General features: G+C 49.8%; 1 protein-coding gene across 2 annotated transcripts; it reads left to right on the top strand.

Annotated features, from left to right (window-relative positions):
* Positions 1–11,201: 11,201 nt before the first annotated feature.
* Positions 11,202–25,896, top strand: ENO1 (enolase 1). Of its 2 annotated transcripts, none has more exons than XM_074377504.1 (12): positions 11,202–11,349; positions 14,071–14,164; positions 16,614–16,709; positions 17,801–17,859; positions 19,927–19,996; positions 20,473–20,606; positions 21,042–21,264; positions 22,368–22,565; positions 23,047–23,248; positions 23,799–23,907; positions 24,147–24,205; positions 25,447–25,896. In XM_074377504.1, the coding sequence occupies exons 2-12, from the start codon at positions 14,080–14,082 to the stop codon at positions 25,514–25,516; spliced, it is 1,305 nt and encodes a 434-aa protein (XP_074233605.1). In that variant the 5' UTR covers positions 11,202–11,349; positions 14,071–14,079; the 3' UTR covers positions 25,517–25,896. The 2 variants fall into 2 exon arrangements, with proteins under 2 accessions (XP_074233605.1, XP_074233604.1); XM_074377503.1 differs by lacking the exon at positions 17,801–17,859 and adding an exon at positions 18,183–18,241 and having other exon boundaries at positions 11,203–11,349.
* Positions 25,897–26,244: the final 348 nt, after the last annotated feature.

Consider the following 26,244-nt stretch of genomic DNA (forward strand, 5'->3'; position numbering starts at 1 on the left):
AACTGCTTCTTTTCCACCCTTAAAAAAAGGTCTTTAAAGATATAAACTGCTATAATTTTATATTAAGAATTTTCATACGGATCACATGACTTACTGTTTGTACATGCTCCCCCCAGCACTCCCTTTCCTCCTGGGAACTGTTTTAATGATCTCTGTAGCATTTACCACCAACTGACAATCTGTATATTTACTTGCTTATTGTCTGTTTCCTGCACCAGAGTGTAAGCACCATGAGGGCAAAAACTTTGCCTTATTCTCTGTTCTATTTCCAGCCCCTGGTGTACAGCAAGCCCTCAATAAATTTTGTTGGATGAACCTTGATCAGCAGAGGAAGAGCAAGGTAACTGCAGAGTGGGTAGCTTACATCATATTTCATCACAAATCAGAAACCAGAGGTATTGCTACCCCAGTTATGACATTGTCAGGGAGGAAAAAACTCTTCCTCTACTGTCTTGTGTTCAGTCATTGGGGTCCTGCAAGTTAAAACTGATAAAAGACAGATTAGCAGGAGAAAAAGATTTTTATTCACGTATATAGGGGAGTTCACAGAAAAATGTAACTTGAGGTGATTAGAATTGGGGGTTTATATCCTGTCTTAGTAGAAGAGGGGAGAGGGAGGGGGCCCTTAAGGGAATAGATGGGAGATACAACAGTTTTGTGACAGTATCTGTTTATAAGAACCAATCTTCCCTGGTTTCCCCCAGGGAAGGGATTTATGAAAATTGAGTTCTTTTGGGAGGTTCTGCTTTTAGACAGATAAGGGAGTTCAGAAGAAGAAACAATCCTGTTCTCAAATGCCTTCAGCTCAAAATAATTCTCATGCCACAGTGGCACATTCTGGGTCCCTTCCATGTTTAGTTTTGCATCACAGCTGTGTATGCTTCTGTCCACCCAGCCAGCCCAGGTGCCTTGAAGGCAGGAACTGTATCTGACTCATCTTGGAATCCCCAGCACTGAGCTAGTGGGTGGAAGGTATTTAATAAACATCCCTGTGTGAGAAGTTGTTCTGAATAGCTCATTGATGCCAGAAGCGGATGCTCTCTCCCCTACCTATGTCTAAGAACACCCTAAAACTGCATGAATCTACACATAAATGTACTTTTTTTATTGGGCAAGAACCCTGACTTTAAAAAGGGGATAAAACTCTCTCCAAAGGGTAAAAGCGACCAATATGACTGGTAGGAATTGATTTTTCTTTTCCTTTTTGGTTAGTTTCTCCTGGCATATTTATTGTAGATTTTTGACCCAAAGCATTGCTCCAAATTAAATTGGCAGGGGATAATTCTGCCTGCTAAGGAGGGGAACTTCCTCCCTGCCTCCCTCCATAAGATGCTAAGCTAAGTTCCTGCCTGTTTTTCTGGCAGGAATCAAAGACTCTGATGCACCCTGGTACCTACACATATCCTATACCCAGCACACGTGCAAGCAAGCACTTGGGGGCACTGCCCTCAAAGGACTTTCACAAGAAAGGGCTGGGAGCCAGGACAGCCCACGTGAGGGGCCTCTCGCCTCCTGTTTCCAAGGACATCTCCTGAGATGCTGGTAGAAGAGGGGAGAAAATGAATGGGTTCCTTCAGAGAATTCCCTCCAGGATTTAAAGCAGAAACTTTAGCCACAGAAAATTTGCACAGACACACCACATTGGTACACAGTTTGGGCATTCCTTGGACCGCTAACAACTCGTTCATGGGACTCCTGCCCAGATTAAGAAATTGCTTTGCAGGAAGTGGGACACAGTATACGGACTCTTCTGAGGAACGAGAATAAATTAAACTCACAGTATAAGCAGCCCTGCAGAGCTGGGCTCTGTGGCTCTGGCAGGAGGAGTAAAAGCTCTGCCCAGAGTCAGTCCAAAGACACCATGAGGACGGGACCAAGAGAGGGACCTTGGCACCGGCCCCGGGAGCCCCTCTCCTGTCGGGAGTCTGTGCAGAAGCACCGCATTAGCCAGGTTTGGGACGGTGTCCAAACGGGGCAGACTTGAATTGAAAAGTAACAGAAGCATCTTTGTCTCTGCTGAATCATCTTTGTTTTTCCTGGATCTAAAAATCTATTTGTGATGAATGGAATGAGAGGCAGGAGACTGGGATGTTAATTCTCTATTTTAGTTTTTGGGGATTTTTTTAACCTTTCTTTAATGGTTTTATGTTGTCTTTTTTTGTTTTTTAATTAAGATCAGCCTTGGGGGTTTTGTTTTTCTTTTTTTCTTTTAATCCCAAGGTTTCACAAATGACTTAAAGATATTCTTAAAATTTCAAAAGGCTTGAAAGTAAATTACTTTTAATTCACCTTAAACATGTATTCCACAAAATGCTTTTGACACAGAAAGGGAGACTGCAGACCCCAGACCCTCCCTGAACAGCTCCCAGTGGCAGGAACTGCATGTCATTTTGGAAAAGTTTCCTTCCTCTTTTTTGGGGGGGTTGCGTGGGGGTGGTTAGGCTTATTTGTCTATTTATAGAGGAGGTACTGGGGATAGAGCCTAGGACCTTCTGCATCCTAAGCATGTGCTTTACCACTATTAGCTAGTCTCTGCCCCTACCATTTTTTTTTTCAGGTTTTTGTTTGTTTGTTTGTTTGTTTCCCTTCTATTTCTCTTACTTTGAGTTGCTCTCGGCCTCCCTGGGACCTTCCCTCTGTAATCTTTGTCCTCAAGTTACAGAGTCCAAGCTCATACTGCTGGCCCCTTGACAGGCCAATAAATCGAGGGACAAGCTGTTGGGGCAAGGAATAGTGACTGTTCAGAAAGCCAGCAGACAAGAAGATGGTAGACTAGTGTCCCAAGAACCATCTTGCCTGAGTTAGAATTCAGGCTTCTTTTATACTAAAAGGGGAGGGAGTGAAGTCAAACATTTCCTGTTTCCGGTCAGCCTCTGGAAGGGATGTGTTCATTTCTTCCTGCCTGCACTCATTCCCAGGTGGGCCTGGTCAGGATGCTTCCTGTGCACTAATCAAAGGGATTTTAGCTTAACCCTCATTACCTGGGAGGCAGGGTTCCCAGAAATGGGCCATCATGTATAATTTAAGTTTATAGGCAACATCCCTTTAGTGATTAACTTGTAGCAAGCAATAGAATGCAAAGGGAAAGCAAAAGAATAGATCCAGTATGGAGTCAGATCTGTTCTTCCCTACCACGCTCATTTCTGGAGCCACAAAGGCTGAATGTATGCATTTTGCTGCATAGTAATCCTTCAGTGATCCTCGTTTGGTTCTCAAGACCCCTTAAGTCTGCTCTCCTCCCAGGGGGACGAGGAAGGGGTGTGTTCCTGCATGCCCCACCCACCAGTCCTGCCTCCCTAGAGAGGTCCTTCTTGGGCCTGTTACTTAGAACTGAGCACCCTTCTCCAGAGCATGACTCTCACGCCGGATAGGCAACTTCTATTAATGCTGTTGAAATATTAGTGGCCACATTACCCTGGGCCAGGCGGGAATTAGGGTGAGGCAAGTGAGGCACTCACTTCGGGCAAAAAATTCAAGACAGTGCCCAAAACCTTGGTAATCGAGATAAATCATTTTAAACCATCAAAATTAGCACCAAAAATCCAGGATGAGCCAGACATCAATATTTTATTTTATTTTATTTTATTTTATTTTATTTTATTTTAATTTTATTTTATTTTATTTTATTTATTTATTTTATTTTATTTTTATTTTTCTGTTGGGAAGTTTTTTTCACCAAAATTTAAAATAAGAACCTGATGCAAGAGGAAAGACGTGTGCCCCCCCAGAATACGTTTTTATGTATTTTTGATAGTTGATTTTTTTTCCAGAACACTAAAGTGGTGGAATAAAATGTTAAAAAATTGAACAGCAGGTGTATTAAAACTCACATTATTTTAAGCTTAAATATTTTACTAAGATCAAAAAAAAATGATTTGATTATAATTTTACTTCCCTGGCTCTAATGGAAGCAACCTCATCAATAGTCTCCTCTGACTCTTCTGTACTATGCTTACCACCACGATGACCGCTCACACCCCTCAACGCTTCTAGTGAACTAAGTCCCAAAGCAGCGGGGCTTCGCATCTGTGCGGTCAAAGCGTGTACCTGCCAAGGGCACTGCCTCCAAAGGGTACCGTTCCCATCATGGCCTTCTTTCTTATTTGGACATTTTTGTGTCAGACTATAACTATAGGGGGAAGGTATAGCTCAACTGGTAAAGCACATGCTTAACAAGGTCCTGGGTTCAATCCCCAGTACCTCCTCTAAAAATAAATAAATAAACCTAATTACCTCCCCCCACGAAAAAGAAAAAAAAGAACTCTAAGTACAGACGCCTAAGAGGGAAGCAAAATGTCTTGAGGAAGAGGTGGCTTTTTCTTATCCCCACACAGATGCCCTGTGGCCCAAGGGTGGCCCTGTTCCCTGGGTTTTGCCCCACTCATGCCTGTTTACCCCGCTCCCTTGATACTTAGTGCTTATCTTTCCAGTCTTGATTTAGTATGTATTGATTTTTTTGTTTGTTTTTTTGTTTGTTTGTTTTGTCTTTGGGGTTTTTTGTTTGTTTGTTTCTCTCGCTCTCTTTTTTTTTTTTTTGGTATATATTGATTTTATTGCAGACTTTCTTGGAGTAATCTCAGATCCTTTTTGGAAGCAGATGAACTCAAATAAACACGTGCATTGCCCACATCCGGCCCAGCTCCAACCGTCAGCTCTGCTTGCAAACTTATCTGGCATCCAATCATTTCTTAAGCGTCCACTGCTGCCACCCTAGGGACCTACGGAGCCACGGCAGTCTCTCCCCTAGACAGGCGAGAGTTTCCTCCCTGCCCCCGAGGTAGACTGTTTCCTCGGTGGCCCCAAAGAGCCAACCTCCTGGTATCCGCCCTGTGGATAGCCGCCCACAGTGATGCGAGGCTCGACCACGTGACCTGCTTTGGCCAATGGGACATCAGAAAGAGGCATCTCCATCAGCTCTTGCACACTGAGTCTTGTCCTCTTGGATGGATGCCTTTTCGGCTTCTGCTGCCATAAGAGAAGCTGAGACAGACAAGGGGTGGGCAAAATTTCTCTGTAAAGCGGTAAGTTGGGGGGAGGGTATAGCTCAACTGGTAGAGCACATGCTTAGCATGCACAAGGTCCTGGGTTCAATCCCCAGTACCTCCTCTAAAAATAAATAAATAAATAGACCTAATTACCTGCCCCCCGAAAAAAATCTTATAAAAAAAATAAAAGGGCTGGGTTAGGCTTTGTGGGCCTTAAGGTCTCTGTTGCAACTATTCAGCTTTGCTTTTGTAGCTTGAAAGCAGCCATAGACATATGTAAACAAAGGGGCGTGGGTATATTCTGGTAAAACTTTATTTACAAAAACCGATTTGGCCCATAGACCATAGTTTGTCAACCCCTGGGCTAGACTACTGAATGCTGAGAGGCTGCGGGGAGGTGCCTTCCAAGGAGGCCGTACTGGGTTGACCAGTGTTCCCCCTACAACTGCACGTCTACCCAGAACCTGTAAACATGACCTTGTTTGGAAATAGGGTCTTTGCCCTGGATTAAGGTGGGCTTTAAATCCAATGGGACTTGCTTATAAAAAAAGAGAAATGTGGTCCAGTCAGCTGTGCTGAGGCATCCAAGATCTGCCCAGTCTGAGAAACCCTTCCAAAGGCTCTGTGAGAGAGGCAGGCACTCAGAACCCTCTCAAAAGAGGACACTTTATCAGCCTGGCACCTTGCTTGGCCTGTCTGGTGTCATCCTGAGTCAGCCCTTCTCTAGTGCACCTGTCCTGTCCAGCTCTGCTGATCTGTGAATTTACAGCCGCCACCCCCGTCCAGGGGCGAGACTTTAGTTTGAGACCAGCCCCCTAGGAGACCTATGCAGTCAGGTCTAAATCCCCCCAGTCCAAGTCCGCATAGCTCTTCCAGCCACAAGAACATCCCAACAGGTTCCGACAAATGCTGTGCTGAAATCCACTCCTCTGCACCTTCCTGACCACCAGGAAACAAATGAACAAAAAACTGGATCAGTCAGGGAATTTTAATGTAGGAGGTCCAGGAACCTCGCTTCAAGAGAACTGCCAAGGGTTGTAGAAAATCAGAGCGTTTCTACCCTTCTGTTTAGGAAATGCCAGCAAATGTGTGGTTGGGGACATTTTGTAATTGGAACTCGAATTACGATACAGTTGTAACTGCCTCTCTCACTCTGCAGGCTGCTCTCTCCTTCCGGTTGTAAACTTGTTTCAGCAAGAACACAATACCTAGCAGATAGGAAGTCCCCCTGAGTCATGTTTCTCAAATCCCGATGCTGCTACAGGTAAATTCTCTGTATGGTTATGGTCAGGGTGTAAATGTGCACATTGAGGCGAGGCTCCTGGGACTAGGTTTAGCATTGCGGCATCTCATCCAGATCCAAGGACAAGGTGAACTTCCTCTAGGAGGAGCAGGATGCTGAGTGGTTGGGGGCAAGGGCTGGGGAGTCAGCTTGCCTGGGGCAGCACCCCCCACCCCCGAGCCTCTGTTCACTAGCTTTGGGCTTGGGCAACCCAGCTAGCCTCTCTGTGCTTTGAAAAGCAGAGATGGCCACATGGAACAGGATTAAATGAGTTGTACGTGGCAGATAATGAGGCCTCCTTAACGTATGGGAGGTGGAGGGAGGGTTTTTTCTCTTTATCAAGAAGTCCACGCACAGCTTCATGGAAACCCTGCTCTCAGTGAATCACAGGGGCCACTCCCTCTGAAGGAAGAACTTGGCTCCCGTTTCTCCATGTGGAGCTCACACACTGCATCGTCTGACCGCCCCACCACCATCACTTCCTTCACAGTGACTGGCATTTTGGAGTGGGATGTCCGAGGCGAGCTGTCAGCCCGGCTGATAGGCAGGGCCCTCTGCTGACTGCAGATCTGGGTTCCTTGGACCTTGGGCTGCTGCTGCCCTGGGCCTCCCTTCAAGAGACAATCTTAACAAGTGTGAAAAGAGAGGATGGGAACAGATAGAGATAAAAAGAGAAGCACTGGGGCAGGGGCTGACTGCAGCTGCTAGTTAGAGATATCAGTGCCTTGCAGGCTTCCATTCTAGCATTAAGCAGTGATTCCCAAACTGATGATAAGAGCCCCCTGGGGCTGTTACAGCTCAAAACTGCCTCCTGAGGTTGGTCTTTCACACCCATTTCAAAGATAAAGGAGCTGAGGCACTCGGCCCCCAGTCCCCGCAGAGCTCTCTGACCGAGACAGTGACTCGTCTCTCCGATTTCCTCTTGCTGGTGCAGAGTCCCCCTCTGTCCCCACTTGCCACCCCCCCGCCACCGCTTCATTAGCTTCTCCGAGGGGCCCTCTGCTCACTGGACGCCTGCTCCCTGGTTCCCTGAGCCTCCTGGGGTTTCTTTCTTTAATCCCTCTGCTCCTCACTCCCCTCATTTGGGCACCCCTGATAAACGCCCTCCTAGCCATGACTTTGTTTAAAAACCATACTGTGCTCTCCCTTCTGCCTCCCCAAAGTCTGCCTTACTACTTCCTACTGCAGACTCTGTGAAGTCAGTTTTGAGGAAGGCAGGGGGTCAGGGGAGCCCTGAGATGTGCCCTCAGAGCCATCATGAAGATGGAATGCTGACTGCAACTGACAGAGAGGGCATGTGGGTTTCTTTATGGGAAGGACTTAGAAAGGGTGGTAAATTGAAAATCAAACTTCTAGGGAAAAATTGCAAGGGAAGAGCAGAATTTTATTTTATTCTTTCATACCGGGCCAGAACTCATATACACTGCTGATGGGAAGTGCACAGAGATACCAATACTTTGGAAAACAAAGGGGAAGGTGCTGACACACATAACCCAGGAATTCCATGTCTAGATGTGTGTACTAGGTGTCTGCCCTAGAGAAACTCTTGCACTTGTGCTCAGGAGACATCTGTAAAAAAGTTCATAGCTGCATTTCAGGTTATCACTGTTATTTTATTTATTTATTTTTTTAATGGAGGTACTGGGGATTGAACTTAGGACCTCATGCATGCTAAGTGCAGGCTCTACCACTGAGCTATACCCTCCCCTCTCATAGCTGCATTTTTGGTATCAATAAGAAAAAAAAAAGAACCAGGAAATGAACGTTGACAGGAAAACGTGTGATATCACACAATGGAGTACTATACAGCACTGAAAACAAACCATCTACAGCCACAGGGATTGAGCTCGCATATGTTAAGTTGAGCAAAAAAAATTGTAGCAAAAGGCTACGAATGTACAGTGCCATTTACATCAAATTCAAAAAATGTTAAAGGCTACAAACAGTACAATGTCATTATATAAAGTTATATAAAGTTCAAAGAAATATTTTTAAATTATAAAGCAAAGAAAGGGAATAATAACCACAAAGTTTAGGATAGTGGTTACCTCTGGGGCCAGAGAAGAATACACAAGGGACCATAAAAGCATTGCCAGTGTCCCATTTCTTAAGCTGGTATTGGGTACCCAGACATTAGTTTATTATTCTTTACATCAGATACACCTTATGTAGTCTTTGGTATATGTGAAATACTTAGTGGTATCGACTGAAAAAAAAATGCACAGCCTAAAATTGAGGATTATGTTTTATTTGGTGAATTTACTGAGGACTTAAGCCCAGGATACCCCACCCTGAGAGACTGTTGCAAAGAGGTATGGGAGGCACCAGGATATATAGGAGTTATTACAAAAACAAAAAACCCAAGAAACCAGGTAGTCAAACATCAAAAGATTACATACAGCTAATTAAAAACAAACAAACAGACTTGTCAAACTGATGAATTTAGCGCTCTTCCGGAAAGATGCAAGAGTCCAAGCTGAATGAAATTATTCCTTTGATGTGCACCTTAACTACCTAGGGCCCGCAGCCTCTTTTTCTACACCCTGAATCCCCTCAGGGTGCACCACTGGGAGTGACTGCAGTGGTTAATGAATGGCTTGATGGTCGCAACATCCTTTGTTTACTGATAATGCAGGTGACATTCTTTGTCCACAGTGATAAACAAACACAAAAATTTCCTGTGTGAGCCACCGAGGGCCTTCCTCACTTATCTGATCTCTTTACCTCCCTCAAGCTGCTTATCCAACCCTGAAGCTTCCAATCTGGCCAAAGACCTGCCTTCTGAAAGTGGTATGTCACTTTTTCCACTGACCAGCAATTTTTACCAGGGGTGCGCAGACCACAGATCAAATCAGTCATCCAGACGGGTCACAGGCTGCTGCAGATTCATCTGCCCTCAATCCTGGTCCCCTGCAAGTGTCACACAGGCACTACCTGCCATGCTTTACAGTCTGATCTTCTGATAATAGCCTTAGAAACGCGTTCCCCTTCCCTGCCCACCAGCAAGGCCACTACACTAAAACTGCTCAACAAGCCTACTGTCGGGGAGAAATAATAACTAAATGCCTGTTACAACGTAAATGCCCCTGTGCTGGACTGCAGGCGAACCTGAGTCCCACGCCTGCTAACAGAGCCTCAGGAGCCATGGAGACAAGCAGGGCATTTGGCAGTCTGTGGATTTTGGAAAGCATCTGAGGGCATCTCTACCAATCATTAACATTTGAGCTACAATTTGAGGTCGAAGTGCTGGCTCAGAACGCTGTGCTGTGGCCTCCAAGAATCTTGCAACAGGAGGTGTCTGAGATCATGTTCTACATTTGATTTCCTGCTAGGAATCGCTGGTTGTGGCCAGAGAGCCGTTAGAAGAGCTGTGTCTTTCTATCTTTATCTCTCTAACCATTTTACTGTAAAATGACAGAGATTGTTTTGAAGCCCTTTCACGGCCACACCTTAGAGTTGCTCGGAAAGTAAGAGCTCTAAGTGTCTGATTTCTGCAGAGTTCTTAAGGTTTAGAAGATGGTGGCTGTTGATTTAGCTGCTGAGTCATGGGGCTGGGATCTTGGTTTTAAGCAGCCTGAAACATCACAGTACAGATGATGAAATCATAAACTGCTTGCAAAATTCATATCATTTTTTAGGAAACATTTTACAACTTCCTTGTTGCTTTTTTTGCTGAATTTAATCCTCAAGTTCTTCCTTTTCAGTTAATGGAAAACAAATACTGTAGACTCAATAGGCCTTCACCTTTACCCAACACTAGGAGTTAAGAAAAGCAGTTTTTGTAGCTCACCAGCAGACATAATAATTATTTTCGAATACATACGTGAAATCTCTCTATGCAAGGCAATTTGGTAAATATGGGAATGTATTACATTGTTTTAGCTCTCAGACTTACAGATCAAGAGGAGCGCTGAGAAAAGACAAAACTATAGAGAAAGACAAAACTATTAGAGAAAGAAGCCGTCCCTTGGGAGGGGTGCTGCAGAACTGATTTTAAATGGGTATCAGTGCTTTATCAGAAGGGTAAGATTACTGCACCCGCTCTTTCCTGTCTTCATTTGCCTGTGTAATATTACCTGTTTTGAAGTTGGAGAAATCGCCCAGGTCTGTGTGAAATTCCAGCCCCAAATCACGACTTGTATGGCTCACATGTATGGGAAAGGGAGGGACAGGAAGCCTCCTTTCAAGATGGAACATTAAGAGCTGTAGAATGAACACTGAGCACGCACGTGGAGAAGTGCCCGGCAAGTAGGAAGCGCTCAAAAAATTTTGCTGTAATTAAGGGAAAGTGAACTTCCTTTCAGCTATCTTGACCTGACACTCCTGGGTGACCTACGCACAAGGACAAAGGGACCGGGTCACCTCGGCGGGCGGCCGGGCGCGCACGGCGCAGGCGCAGATGCGCGCACGTGGCGGGCTCTGGGCTCTGCGGCCCCGAAGCCGGGTCAGGGCGCGCGGCCGCCAGCGTCTCCAGGCCGCGGGGGTCTCGGGCACCGCGCAGAGGGGCGAGGGGTGGGGCGGCCGCGAAGGGCGGGCCGCGAAGGTCGTCACCAAGGTCCTGGGGGACGGGCGGCGCCGGAGGGACGCTGCGTGCGTGCGGGACTCGAAGTACGTGACGGAGCCCCGAGCCCTCATGTCGGCCGCGCCATCCCGCCCCTCCCCCGGGGCCCAAGCGCCTCAAACTCCGCTCAGCGTTGGGACCCAGCCCCGGGCGAGAGCGAATGGGCTCGGGGGCTCGCCCGCACCCCCACACAGCCTTGAGGCGCCGGAACCCGGCCCCGCCCCACCTCCCCGGGGCGTCGCCCCCTCCTCCCGGCCGCCACGGCGGCTGCAGTCCCGCCCCTGCTCGGGGGCGAGGGCCCGAGTGACGGCGCTCCGGGCCAATGGCCAGGCGGCGCGGGGGGGGCGGGCCAGAGGGGCGGGGAAGTGGGCGGGGTCTTCTGGGCTGGGCAGGAAGTCCCGGCTAGCAGCGCAAGACGAGCTCGCGGTACTCGGAGCGCTCGGACCTTTACGGTAAACGCTCGGCCTCGGTGTCTGCAGCACCCTCAGCTTCTTTCTCGGGCGACGACCTCCGGCGACCGGGTGAGGACTTGAGGAAGGGCTGTCGAGCAAGCGCCTAGGCGGGCGGCGCGTGGGTTCCCCGGGCCCGCGGGCGCCCTTGGCCCTCAGACGGCGTGCCCGGGGGTTCGGCGGGGAAGGGATGGGTCGGCGCGTGCGAGCCGGCTTCCGCGGGCCAGAGTCACGGCCCGAGGCGGGGGCTCTGATGTCCCCGGAGGGGAAGGTGTTGCTCGGCCTGTGTTTACGAATTACGGGGCTGCGTACTGAAGAACACGCGGTCACCCAGGACAGCAGGCGGGGAGGGTGGGAGGTTTGGGGGAGCGGTACAGGCCTAACCCGCGTGCTCATGAAAGCCAGGCCCTTCCTAAAATGGAGGAAGGGGCCGGAAAAGAGATGCTCGGGAAGCTGCAACTCGCCTGGCCTCCGCAACCCTGCCTCCGGCCGGTGGCCCTCGGCCTGCCTTCCAGCGTCTGGGTGTCCAACCCGTCGCTGCTCTGGAGTGAGCAGGGATTAATCTGACTTCAAAGGGTGCTTGTTCTTGAGACTGAATCAAAGCCGTTAGGTCATCAGGAAGCCCTCCAGGCGACCTCGCCCAAGTCGGGCACGAGCTGCTCCGGGCTCCCCGGGCTGGCCCCCAACAATCGGCCCCTGATCTAACATAAAAAGGATGTATTTTGAGAAAACTTCCTGTCCCCTGCTTCTTCTGTAATGTGGTTTTCCTCCTGGGTGATGTGGTGACCGGTTGACGTGCCTCCGGGGCACATCTCGGCCCTGGCTGCCCGGACCACTCATGGTGTCCCTTGTCCTGGGTTCGGTCCAGACAGATAAAAAGCTCTGCAGCCTCCTAACCAGACCCACCTTCCTCCCTGTCTGTGTGCCCTGATTTTTAATGACTTGGGAGAAAAGTTTTCCTATCCAATTTAAAGATAAATTGAATTTTATTTTTAAGTCATGAAATAAGTGGAATACCTTGTCTTATATCACTAAAATGAAACAAAAAATGAAATCTTTACTGTAAGGTACTGTAGGTAGTGTAATGAACATGTATCTAAAAGTACATCTAGCAGGCAGGGTACAGCTCAGTCGTAGAGCACATGCTTAGCATGCACGAGGTCCTGAGTTCAACCCCCAGTGCCTCCATTTAAAAAATGAATAAATAAACCTAATTGTCTCCCCGCCACAGAAAAAAAGTACATCTAAAAAAATTTTTTTTAACTGCCCCCAAAATCTATAAAGTAAATTAGCGATAGCCTAAGAATGGCATGGGGTGGGGGGCAGTGACTGGAAATGACCTGAGGGGACCTTTTGGAGAGATGAACATGTTACACAGTTATATGGTTTGCCAAAACTCAAAGTTAAATTTTAAAACTAGAAAATATGTTTAAACAAATTTGCCTTTTTGTAAGATGGTAGACAAAAACTAGATACCTTTTTATTGGCCAATGAATAAAACTCCATTGTTACATAGATGACAAAGCCACAGAAGTGACTTCGGTATCTAATTTTGAAACTTAAAAAAAAAATGCCATTTGCTGCTTCAGAACATTCCGGAGAAGGTACTGGAGGGGAGCCCAGCAAGTTAATGGCTACTGAACACTAATTCAGTTCCTCTCATCCATTTTAGTCCTATAAGTTGTTCAGTTAGTTTCTTCCTTGGAGAACCCCTGGCGGAAAAAGCAAGAAAGAGGCTTTGAGGACTTGCTGTTTGCTCTCTATAGCTGCAAATCCTTTTTTTTTTTTTTTAAGGGTATTTTCAAAGGAAGCCTCTTCTGCTGGTGTAGCCTGGTGCTCAGAGATAGAACCTTTTCCTCTAGTTACAAATCATGATTATTTCATAATTAAGTTTTTTAAGTGGAGTGAAATGCCCACTGAAAAAAACACTAATTAGATAACATTATTGGTGTGCCCTGTCTTGCTGAAGACCCAAGTACTGCGAGGTTTGAAAGGCCCAGAAATTGGTAAAGATTACAGCACACAGACCAAGGAGCTCATTCCTGGCCTCCAGACTCAGCATTTCTAACCGATTATCCAGTATCTACCAATTGAACATCTTACTGCTACCTCAAGTTTAATGTGAATTATGTTCTCAACTTCTTTGTTTGTTTTTTGTTTTTGGGGGGGGTAATTAGTTTTATTTATTTATTCATTTATTTTTAATGGAGGTACTGGGGATTAAACCTAGGACCTCATGCATGCTAAGCATGTGCTCTACCACTTAAGCTGTACCTTCCCCCCCATTCTCAACTTTTAATTCACTATTCCACTAGAGACCATATAATCCTCCTGGTCTCTCACCTTCTCCCTGTCCCCCGCCCCCCCACTTTTTTTTCAGTCCTAGATGGGTTTGCTTGTGACCTTCATGTCCCCTTGGTCCTGACTTGGTACCTTTCCCTTCCTGTGCCAACCCCCATTGGCCACTGAGGACCATAAGCAGCTCCAGACTGCCTCCCCTGCAGCTGCTCTGCAGGCCGTCAGCACACACAGTTAGACTTCCCTTGCTTACAGGACAAGAGCTGAGTTACTGGGGTTTAATGCCTTGCAGAGCTGCCCCCAGTGTACTTTTTTAGGATCAATTCCTACTACTTTCCAGCAGGCTTTTTTTCCCACTCCTGTCCACCTTCCTACATCCAATTTTCAGCCCATGCCGACCCTTTCTAGTCTAGGAATCCTCAGAAGTGACCCCTTGGCTAGTGAGCTGGGGCTGCATTATGCTTTATGGGAAATATGAACTGTGTTTCTCCACAGAAATCCACCATGTCTATCCTCAAGGTCCATGCCAGGGAGATCTTCGACTCCCGTGGGAACCCCACTGTCGAGGTGGATCTCTACACCGCCAAAGGTAAAACTTAAAATGACAGAGCCTTAGGCAGGAAAAAGTCTGTTGTAAAAGTCTTTCTGGCCTGCATGTGCTGGCAGGCTGTGATTCGCAGCGCGGGGAGGTCGGGAGGGCTGTGAGGCAAGAGGCACTTGCCTTCTTCTTGGTATTTCAAACAACACAGGTTGGCTCCTAGGTCAGTGAGGAAGAGAAGTAAGGTGATACCTTGTCCCTAAAAGGGCCATCAGTAGTGCGCTCACAGCTTGCTGTGACCAAATAAGTAGACACGATGTGATCGGATGGCCCTTTCTTCCTTGAAAAGGAAAGAGACGAGAGGAACGCAAGTGTATATATAGCGCTTTTATCTCTGTCTCCAGAAATCATTCTAAAGAGAGTCAGACAGAGTTTTTACTTTTGGGTGTTGGAACATTCCAGAGGCTCAGTTTTTACCTGGCTATAAGTCCTCTTCAGAGGAATTTGCCCACATGAGAAAAGAACATAATGGGGACCTTTAAAAGCTCCCCCCCCTTTTTTTTAAGCTTTAAGAAAATCGGGTGCTTCCTTAGCCCCATGTTACCTCCAGCAGTGTCTCAGCTGTCCTCTAAGTGGACACAGTGGGTGAGGGCGGGAAAGGAGCCTCGGGCAGCCTCGGCGCTGAGCGCAGCTGCCAGTCAGAGCTGAGTCACGGGCTGTGAATCACAGGCCTGGCCACGGAGCCTCCAGCCCTTCCCTTCCTGTTCTCCCTTCCCCTGGCCCAGGAATCGAAGCCCCTGAATCTAGATTCATTGGGCAGAAGTCCACCTGTGGTTACAGGCTCAGAACACGATACCTTCTGGGCACACGCCTCGTGGCAAATACCATGGGTTCTTGGAGGATGCCGAGAATTTCCTCTCCATTTATGAGACCAGCTCGCTCAGTCAGAGTGGAACTTTCCACTTGGAAATTAATGGACTTTGAACAACGAAGAAAGACCCAAGACACTAGAAGATTGTTGGGAGGGGGCATTTTCTTTGAAACTCTAGAGTGACTAAAATTAATATATTTTGACATTTTAAACAAATGGAACTTTCTCTCATGCATCTTAATCCTTTTCAAGAAAAAAAAAGGAAATCTTGAATTTGTTAAGAGCCTTTCATCAATTTTTCTTTCATAGAATTTATTTTTTAGAACAATTCTAGGTTCACAGCAAAATTGAGCAGAAGTTACAGAGCATTTCCACCTACTCTCTGTCTCCACTGTCAACACCCCCACCAGAGTGGCACCTTTGTTACAGTCAGACCTGCACTGACACATCATCACCCAAAGTCCATAGTTGACGCTAGGGTCACTCTCGCTTTCATCACTTCTCACCTAGTCCAGTCCTGATGGATACATGGAAAGCAGGGGCCTGGGTCAAGAAGAACGTGTGTCCTGCTGTTCGCACACTGTCACTGCAGTGGGTGACTGGCATGCTGGCAGATCGCGTGACCAAATACCTGGCTGATATTTTCCTCTTTGTTCATCTGCCTTCACATCCCCACGCCCCCAGCAGTTCTTGGCACACCTCACATGGGGAAACCCCTTACAGTTTCAAGTAGATTCAGAGGCCGCCTACACTTCCTGCTCCCCTAAACCTGTCTGGCCTATGTGAGTGGAGCTCCTCAGTACCTTTCTTGATACTGTCTGTCCTTCTCTAAGATGTGTCATTTTTATGTTCCACAGTTTGGGTTTAGCCAGATGGCCAGTTAGATGTCTGGTCTCTGCGTCTGCAGGACGGCGCAGTGCGAGCTCGCTTGTGCTCCAGTGTTATTAAACTCTGCTCCTTTGTTGTCCTTATTCCTTTTTCTTCGAATCTTCCAATCTATCCTGTTTTCTGGTTTCCAGGGAACCCCCAAGTAGTATTTATTGCTGCCTAAACTGAAGCAAACCTGTAGAGGTTCCTCTTGAGCCAACACTTTTAGGACTTGAAAGCTCGCAACCCGATCTCAGTTGTCTAGGGGAAACTTGGCAACAGCGCTGTAAAGCTGGACTGTCTAAACCATCTCAATGTTTTTATTGGTTACTAGCTACTAGAAAATCTCAAAGACCGTAAGTGGCTTTTGTTGTATTTCTGCCAGGCAGTGCTCCTGGGGGTGGTCCCCAGATCAGCCGCAGGCACCCACTGGGAACTCGTTAGAGACGTGGACTCCCAAACCTCCCATTTCGAAGTCTATGTCTTAATCCACAGGTGAAATGTGCGCACATTAGAATTCAGGAAGCTCTGCCCCGGACCTTTTTCTTTACGCTGGAGGAACTCATCAGCTTTGCTGTAGGATCTGCAGAGCAGAATCAAAAACGGGCAGGGCAGGAGGAACAGAGCATGAGCCTCCAGTCGGGGGAGGGAAGTAGCAGTGTTGCCTAAGGGCCGATGCCCCTGGGGGAGGGGAGTGACTTGGGTGAGGGCTGGGACTGTTCTTCATCGGCGCTGTTGTCCCCTCTCCCTCTCACCGTCCAGGTCTCTTCAGAGCTGCTGTGCCCAGTGGTGCATCAACGGGCATCTACGAGGCCCTGGAGCTCCGGGACAATGACAAGACGCGCTACATGGGGAAAGGTGAGTCAGGACCCAGGCCCACCTCCCGGGCGAGGTGGCTCTGCACCTCCAGCCCAACTCCTGGTGGCCACAGCCTCCCGCCCACCCCCATGGCTTGCGTTTGAGGGGGAAAACCTCTGATTCGGCCCAAGGTGTTGAGGGCGCTTGTGTACGCCCGACGGGGAGAGCTGGCAGGCTGCCTGCAGCGTTCCCGGGCCTGTAAGTTCAGGAGCCCTAACGCTTATCTCCACTGCGGTTTGTCTGCAGTCTGAGAACTCCTCGCTGGGCCAGGGAACATAGGATTAGAAGAAAACACGTTAACTAATGAGAAGCCGCCTCTTTCTCCTGGAGGGCTCTGGGCCTTGCAGGCCATTGGTTCTCCTCGAGGGTCTGGTCTCAGAGGAGGGAAACATCCAAAGGTCTGGCTGATGGCTCAGCACTGATGGATTAGTCATCCTTCGATCTTTCTGTTGACTGATTCACAGAAGCCCCGCTCTGGCAGAGCCAGCCTCTGGTGGGCTTATACAGACGGACTTGGTTTTGCAACGTTCACCTTTCTGTAGGGAGAACCTGTGTGGCCACGTTGCAGGAAAGCTGAGAGGGCTAGATCTCACATCCTCAGAAGGGGCGCTGTCACCCCCTGGGGCAGAAAGTGGTCCAGGAGAGGAGGCAGAGACAGTATGATAGTTCATGGTTCCTGGCCCTCTGAATCACCACACCCTGTAAACAGATGCACAGCCCCACACATGTCTGCTGTTAACTGTCCAGGGGAGGGCGGTTCAGGAAAACAGTCTGAAAAGGCTGTGGGGGAGGGGCAGTAACGAGGGAAGGTTGGAAGACTCTGGGCCCCCCAGGTAGCAGCAGTTTCCCCAGAGGAAGGCAGCATCTTCGGTCCTGCTCGGAGATCTACAGAGAGCTCTCCCCGGGTTGCCAGGCCCATAGCCCAGGCAGCTGCTTGCCTGGAGCAGGACAGGGCCTGGGTGTCGTGAGGTTGAGTGCATGGTCCCCACAGCATTCTCCCCACCTTCCTGTTTCCTCTCACTCAGTGTCCTTCGAAGCCTGTTCTCTTCTGAGTCTTACTTTTTCCTTCTCTATCAACCTCTGCTGGTCAGGTGTCTCCAGACCCGTTAAGTATATTAACGAGTTCCTGGCACCAGCCTTGTGCACACAGGTAACACGTTAGACATCCTTCAGTCTCTGCAGCTGGCCTGTCCGGTGCATGGTCTTGCCAACTAACCTCCCTCCAGACATTCTGAGATGGTTGCTCTGTGTGTGGCTCTAACCCTTGGGGGTCCTAGGTGAGAGCACTCAGACTGGGCCAGAAAGCCCTCCCATTCAGAGGGAGAGGGCGATGGGGGTTTGAAGGAGGTCCCATGGAATGTCTTTTGGTAGTTTCCGAATATCCGGGTTAACATGGTCAGTAGTTCTCCCCAGCAAAGCTGCTCAAGCCTGTTTCTCATTATGTCAGTAATTTGATTTGATTATTCCTTCTAGGTGTCTCAAAGGCTGTTGAGCACATCAATAAAACTATTGCGCCTGCCCTGGTTAGCAAGGTAGGACCTGCCTCCTGGTAACTAATGTATATTAATGCCATCAGAGCGTCCCCCAGGCCAGGCCAGCGGGCTTTCCTGTTCATGGAAGAGCTTATTCTGAGAGCTAAAGAAGCCGGTTGGATTCCCTGTAGTGCATGCAAATAATTTTGCCTTTGCTCACCCGCCCTCTGCCTGTGCATCCATGTCTAACAGCACATGGAGTTCAGTCTCGGGGATGGAGGCTGTCTGGGAGCCTCAATGCTGCCCTGCAACCGTCTTGACCTTTGGGGCGTTAGGATGCCGGTTGTCAGGGCAGTTCCTGGGGTGTTGAAGGTAGTATCCGTGGCGACTGACTCATTTTTCATGAACTGTGGAGTTACTGTAGTGTTTCTACTGCCCCCCCCCTTTTTTTTAAACAAGCAGAACTCTTGTTAAATAAAATCTTACTTGGAGCCTCAGTATGTTACACAGATAAAAGTAAAGCTGCTGTAGGTTAAGCAGGCCTGGGGACCCAACACCCATCTACTGGGCAATCATTTATCGCCCCTCCCGGGCCCCGCCTCCATAACTCACAGGTCCAGACCCGGCCTCGGCCTCATGTGTTCTCTTGGGTGTAGGCCCTCTCCTGACTCCACCCGGGATGCTGGTGGCAGGTGGCTCCTCTGCTGTTTCTCTCCCCAGCTGGCCTAGCCTATGTGGCCCCTAGACAGACTGGCTTATCACTGTCCTGCCAGGCCCTCCCTCCCAGTCTCCTGGGTCCCTCCCCACACACACTCCTGTTCTTTGTGCCCCGGTGCCTTCACCTGGCATCACCTGCAATAAGCAGGGCTTTCTTGGACATTTTTCTTTTCTTGGGGCAAACATACTTCAGTGTGACTCTTATTGAGGGCTGGCCTCGAGCCATCTGCTGCAGTGGCTTCTAACTTTATCCAAAGATGCCCTGTCAAAAAAGCAAAAGATGCCAAATGGTTAATGTGTCATGATGGGCTTAAAGATGATTTCCTTTTCATATTTTAGTTTCCTTGTGAAGAACATTACAGGTAAAATTATATACTGTTATGATTCAATTATGACATTTTTAAAGTAATGCTGATTTTTGTTACATTACTTTAATCCAGTTTTTAAGACACCAATTTCATTTATATTTTCACCAAAAATATTTATTTTGATCAGTCATCAAACATGTTGCTAAATGATTATAGGCTGCCTGCAAAACTCAAATCTCCCAACGGAAGATGGAGTTTGCTATCATTGGGGACAGCCCAGTGACAGCAGAAACTGACTCTGAGAAGTGCAGCTCTTCAGATAAAGAACAATGAGTTCTTTTATTTATTGCCCTGAAAGTCACACTACTTGGGTATAACCCCTTTAAAAAGAACCAGACAATTCTGCCTCCCAGTGTAACGCTGGCTCCCTCCGTAGACTCACCTTTAGGACACAGGGGCCGGGTCTTGCGCATCACGTGCTTGGCACTCTAGCGCTTGGAGAAATGTCTGATGCTCTTAAAGCAAGTAAAGGGCAGTGTGGTGTCTCCCCGTTTCCTCTTCATGGTCCCCCCTTTTTTGCCTACCAAACCCATGGGTAACACAGAGCTGCCTTGGACTTTGCACGGTTCCAGGAGTTTCTGGTTCCGTGTCAGGCGTGCAGGGGTCATGCAGGTAGAGGCCCCCGCCCTCCCGAGCAGCTTCTCCTCCCTTCTCCCACAGAAGCTGAGCGTCGTGGAGCAGGAGAAGATCGACAAGCTGATGATAGAGATGGACGGCACGGAAAATAAGTGTGAGTGCGCGAGGTGGCTGCTGCCGGGGGAACGGCGGCGTCTCCTGGAGACCCTTTAAGTCCCCTGGGACGAGGTCATAGCTTCCCTAACAATGAGTTACAGGACCGTCCATGTCCTCGCCCCACTTTAATACATCACATTTTTAAAAATCAGGAGCCTAGCCAGCTGACAGCAGCATATGTATGGGGTTACTCAAAGAGGTTTGTGCTTTATAATCGAGCAATTTGTGGAATTTTCCAGAATTCCACGGACCAAAGAAAGGGCTTTGTCTTTAGGGGAAAAAGCAGATGAGTGTCCGCGGAAGGCCATTTGCATTTCTAGCATGAACATGGAAAGGAGATAGAGGGAGAAGTTTGAGAATACAGTCCGGGGTGCACATGGCAGGGGCACAGGTGGGAAGGCCGGCTGGGGGAGGGCCTGGGAGTGAGAAATCCTATCAATGAACCCTGAACCCTGAACCCTGTTCCTGTTCTAGCTAAGTTTGGTGCGAACGCCATCCTGGGAGTGTCCCTGGCTGTCTGCAAGGCCGGAGCTGTGGAGAAGGGGGTGCCCCTGTACCGCCACATTGCTGACCTGGCTGGCAACTCCGAGGTCATCCTGCCAGTCCCGGTGAGTGGCTTGTGGGCACTTCCCACGTGAGGAAGCATCCACTTCCTCATGGGGACCCAGGACCTCCTGCGTCGTGACCCCACCCACGTGTGACCCTCCAGCACGTGGGTGCGAGCAGGCTGGGGCGGGGCTCAGCTGCAGACCAGTGCACCGCCCTTGCTGGGAGTGACCTTGAGCAGGTGACCCAGCTTCCCTGCACCCGTCACCTTGATTGTTGACAAGCGATGAAAATCGTACCTGCCTTGTTGGTGTGAGCACTCACTGGGGCAGCCACCAGTGTTTGGGACGGTGGCACTTGTGATGGTGACCGTGGTTAAGAAAGACCAGGTGACCCTTCACAACCACTCGGGCACCACGTGGGAGCCGCACGGCTGGTGGGGGCTCTCCAGGCGGAAGCTTTCCGGGCAGGAGCTATACTTCTCTCTCTCCCCCCAGGCTTTCAACGTCATCAATGGTGGCTCCCACGCGGGCAACAAGCTGGCCATGCAGGAGTTCATGATCCTCCCCGTCGGGGCCGAGAGCTTCCGAGAAGCCATGCGCATTGGAGCAGAGGTCTACCACAACCTGAAGAACGTCATCAAGGAGAAATACGGGAAGGACGCCACCAACGTGGGGGACGAGGGCGGCTTCGCTCCCAACATCCTGGAGAACAAAGAAGGTAGAGGCGCCGGAGGGACCCCCAGTTTCCGAGCACCCCCACTCCCCGGACGCTGCCCTTCCCCACCCTCGTGCATCTGGTGGCAGAACGGGAAACACTACGGACAGGAGTTGGGGGGACGTGGGGACTGGTGCTTCATTTTTTTTTCTTTTTTTTTTTTTTAATAACCAATTTCCTTACTAGTTTGACTTCTGAATGGACTAGGGATTTGTTTAAGCTGGGCCAACTATGGGGTAGGGAGGCAGTCTTTCCTCTTGGTGTCCCTTCTCCACGTGACAAAAGGAGGCGGAGGTCCACAGCCCACACCGTGCTCTGGGAGACGCTCAGGGTCAGGACGTGGCAGGTCACTGTTAAGGTCGCCCAGCCACGGTAATGCTGACGCAAGCTCCAGCCTAATCCTTAGACACAGGATTAAAGTGGGAGCAGGGCATACAGAAAGTCATAGGACAAGAATTCATGGCTGAGCTTTTTGTTTTAGAAAAAATCCAGTTCCGAGTGTTTCACCACCTTCAAGGACAGTGGAAGAAAATGTCTATCTTGCTGTTGGAGTCAGCCATATGAAACTGCTGGTGTTTGGCCATTTTAACCTTTAAAAAAAACAAAACAGTCCTTTCTGATAGTTTAACCTAGCAATTCGGGGACCTTTGTGGAACCGGAGCCAGAGTCCTTGTCGGCTTCCCCAGCGGAGTCTGAGCTGGAGGTGGGGCCCCGCCCACAGGGCTCCCTTCCCCGGCTCCCTCGGACTGCAGCCGGGGCTCTAGGTCAAGCCCTTTCCTTGGGGCGGCTTATTTCAGCTGGTGACTGTAACTGTATCTTGGCTGGCACAGCTGTTCCTGGTGCTAAATCTGGGAGCATTTGTCAGTGAGAAACCCTCCTAGAATCGAGACTGAATTTCCCACTTGGCGATGCACTCGGGGCCCTGGCCAATGGTTTCTTGCTCCGTAGCAGAAAAAAGCAACTGGGGTCGTCGTTGAGATGGATGGCTGGGGCCAGAGCACCTCTCGGTCTTGTCTTCTGTTACGGTTCCCAGTTGGCAACTGGTAAAGGGGAGTTTTATCTCTCCCTACCTGGTTTCCAAACTTGTCGCCACCCTCTGTCTCCAGCCCTGGAGCTGCTGAAGAATGCCATCGGGAAGGCCGGCTACTCCGACAAGGTGGTCATTGGCATGGACGTGGCCGCCTCGGAGTTCTTCAGGTCGGGCAAGTATGACCTGGACTTCAAGTCACCTGATGACCCCAGCAGGTACATCACACCTGACCAGCTGGCTGACCTGTACAAGTCCTTCATCAGGGACTACCCAGGTGAGTGATCACCTTATCACTGTCATCCTGAGCAGATGTGGTCCTGGCTCTTGTTGACAGTGAGGAATGGAGCCTTGAGACCCAGAATCGCCGGGCACTTCTCAGATGCACACAGATGGGGGGCCCAAGGCACAGAGTGGGTTAGGACTTGCCCCATGGCACTCAGCAGTGGATGGAGCAGGTGTTCAGACCAGGAAGACTCTCTCAGTCCCTGTGTTTAACGCTCAGCTAAGATAACTTGCTGGAGGTGGAGCCAAGACACAAACCACCCTGGGCAATAAGTGTCCCACTTAACGACCGTGGGGTCCCAGGGTCGCAGGGGACTTGTGCCCTGTCAGGAGTGGGTTGGGAGGGCAGGTGTTTCCAGGACGTGCGTCAGGGAATGGAGCCTATCCATTGGTGAGAAGGGTGAGGCTCCATGGGGGTTGCCAGTCAGCGGCCTGGGAGGCCACACTGCTGAAACACGCTCTCCTGTCCTCAGTGGTGTCTATCGAAGACCCCTTCGACCAGGATGACTGGGAAGCTTGGCAGAAGTTCACTGCCAGCGCAGGAATCCAGGTGGTGGGGGATGACCTCACAGTGACCAACCCAAAGCGGATTTCCAAGGCCGTGGCCGAGAAGTCGTGCAACTGCCTTCTGCTGAAAGTGAACCAGATTGGCTCCGTGACCGAGTCCCTGCAGGCGTGAGTGCCCTTGGGGCAGCCCACACAGAGGGAGGGGCTGTGGATCTGGTGTGGGGGCCCCTCCTGGCTGGAGCTCTAACCATGCTGCAAAGCTTGAACTCCAGGTGGCTTTTATAGTAAGCGATGAAGGGGGTGGGTCTAGTTTAGTGGAAGAGCACGTGCTTAGCATGCACGAGGTCCTGGGTTCAATCCCCAGTACCTTTGTTAAAAAAAAGCCATAAGTGATGGCACCAAGTGGATGGGGACATTGGGCAGTTGGGGCCTAATTCTGACCACTTGGTGGCCCTACACTTGTGATTTAATTTCACATGGAGAGTGTGCATCAGAGGACATTCATTTCTCTCCCTCGAGGAGGCTGAACCAAGATTTTCTAGTGTGACTAGAGGGCTGAGAAGGTCCTCAGGCTGTGGGAGGTCAGAGAAGGGTAGGGTGTCATCTTCCCCAGCAGTTTGGAGCTTGGCTGCTGCCCCTGGCGCCCTACAGGGGTGACGTGTCATGGCCTCAGGGGACCAGGCAGTGGAGCCATGGTCTGGGTGGTTCTGGCTTCTAGGTGCAAGCTGGCCCAGTCCAACGGGTGGGGCGTCATGGTGTCGCATCGCTCCGGGGAGACTGAAGATACCTTCATCGCTGACCTGGTGGTGGGGCTCTGCACTGGGCAGGTAAAGAGCCCCCTGGGATGAAAGTCATCCTTGCTGCTTCTCTCCAACCTCACCTGCCTGAACACAGTCTGGGGTGGGGGGCAGAATGGGGTCCTCGGTGCCCCTTTTATCCCCTCTTTCCTGTGGACAGAGAGCCTCCTGAAGAAATTCTCTCCCTGCCCTGGCCCCTCCCCCTTGCCCAAGATGCCCACAAAACTCAGTGTCCACTGCCAGCAACCGCAGCCTTTCATTTCTTCCAGATCAAGACTGGTGCACCCTGCCGATCTGAGCGCTTGGCCAAGTACAACCAGATCCTCAGGTAAAGAGGATGCCTGCGCCGGGTGTGTGGATGTGGCCTCCACGTGGAGCTCCTGGCTCTGCGGGGCGTGTACCATGGGGACAGGGGCCCTGGCCGGACCAGTGTTAGGTTGGGGCCCCAGAGCAGTCCTGGTGCACACAGTGCTGCCAGCTTCTGGTGGGAGAGAGAACAGGTGCCCCTTGGATAACTTAGTCACAGAATTTGGGGAGCCACAAGGAAGCCTTAGTGATTCTCTCATTTAGCACCCTTGTTTTGTGGACAAGGATACTGTAGCTCAGAAAGATGAAGGAAAATTGCCAAGGAGCAAACAGCAGGGTTTCCACCGTTCAGAGCCTGTGGACTTCTGGTCCCTCCCCCTTTGTCTTGGCGTGACCTTGGGCAGCCCCAGGAGACCTGCCCTTCTGTTGTGCTTGGTACTTTTTCTGGTCTTGGAGGGAAAAGGAACATCCATTCATAAGTCCTTCCACATTACCCAGTCTCTAAAACTGTATCCTGGAAAATTCCAAGCACATAAAAAAATCAGTGAAGGACCCCGTGACCCCGTGTCCCCGTCACCCAGACACACCAGCTGTCCGTATTCCTCTGTGTTTGGCTCTTTACATCCTTTTTTTTGCTGAAGAATTTTAAAGCAAATTCCAGGCATCGTATAATTTCACTTGTATGTATCCCTTTCAGATGAAGACTTTGTTTTTTAACATAACCGCTCTGCCACGATAATGCCCAAGATTAGTGGTAATGCTGTAGCGTCAGCACCAAGTCTGTTCATCTAGTGTCTCCCTGGTTGTCTCAAAGGGTTTTTTGTATGTTTGGGGGTTTTTTGATGTTAGGATCCAGAGTTCACACTAATGAATTCCCCCTCCTTTTTTCCCCATGCCATTTATTGAAGAAACTGGGTTGTCCTTTCATTTAAAAAAATTTTTTTTTAAATATTGTAAGAAAGCAATCCTGCCATTTCTTTCACTTTGTCCTTCAGAAGCATTGGGGGAAGGGAAGGAAGGAGAAGGGGCGGCAGGTGGACAACTTGCTGGGTGAACTGGGTGGATTCGGAAAGCTGTATCCCCTTCTGTCCTGGCATCCTCGAGAGGCTCAGATTTAGGGGATTAGTTGGACAAACTGGGCAAGTGCTGGGTCCTTAACCTCTTGGGAGGAAGTGTGCCTTTGACTGCTTCTCTGGGTGGGAAAACACTGTGTTGAGGTTTGACTCCTGTCTTTCCCTCCCCTTCTTTCTCCTGCTTCCCAAGAATTGAAGAGGAGCTGGGTAGCAAGGCCAAGTTTGCCGGCAGGAGCTTCAGAAACCCCCTCGCCAAGTAAGCTCTGGGCCCACCAGTCCCTGAGCCCTGTGGCCACCAGCCACCAGCTAGACCTGCGCCTGATGTTACCCGGGCAGCTCAAGGCACCCCGCCGGTGCTCGCAGGGGCCTCTGGTAGTTAACTGCCCTCTCCCCTTCCTGTGATGTCCTCACTGCTTCCTTAGACCTGCTGCAGAAGCCGAGCTCGACCACCTGGAACCCTGCTGGAAACCCTAGCTCTGTAATCATGTGATTGGCCCAAATCATTGTTTTTCTCACCTCGCTTCTACCAAGTGTCTGGAACCACGTGTATCCACATTGTAATCTCCCGGTGTCCACAGGCAGGATTCCCAGTGGTTCTGTGTGCAAAATAAAAAGGCCTCAGTGACCTGTAGGAACGCTCTGTGTGTCTGAAGCGTCTGTGAGTCTGCGTGTCCCGCGTGTTCAAGGAGCGCTGCGGTAGGGCACAGGCCTGCAGGAGCTGGGGGCTTTGGGTCACGACAAAAAGGGACAAGGAGTCTGTGGAGGACATTCAGGCCAGGCATGAGGTGAGAGGTGGGGCAGCCCGTGTCCTTTGGCAGAAGTCAGGTCAAGGCCAGGACTGGAGGTTCAGATGCGCCATTTGGGAGAAAATACAAAGAGCTCTTGCAGACTGCCTGCGGGGCGGGGCTTCTGGGTCACGTGACCTTGTCTAAACCAGAGGGGCTGACTTCCTGGGCCAGCTGGATGCGGGTTCCAGGTTCTCGGAGAA

The sequence above is a fragment of the Camelus bactrianus genome, chromosome 13 (genome assembly GCF_048773025.1).
Source record: "Camelus bactrianus isolate YW-2024 breed Bactrian camel chromosome 13, ASM4877302v1, whole genome shotgun sequence".
NCBI classification, from domain to species: domain Eukaryota; kingdom Metazoa; phylum Chordata; class Mammalia; order Artiodactyla; family Camelidae; genus Camelus; species Camelus bactrianus.

Coding starts and splice junctions, on each gene's coding strand:
- ENO1 (XM_074377504.1), top strand. CDS start 14,080: ATGTCTATCCTCAAGGTCCATGCCAGGGAGATCTTCGACTCCCGTGGG. Junction 22,566..23,046: donor CTTCATCAGGGACTACCCAG/GTGAGTGATCAC, acceptor TCCTGTCCTCAG/TGGTGTCTATCGAAGACCCC. Junction 23,908..24,146: donor TGGGGCTCTGCACTGGGCAG/GTAAAGAGCCCC, acceptor CATTTCTTCCAG/ATCAAGACTGGTGCACCCTG.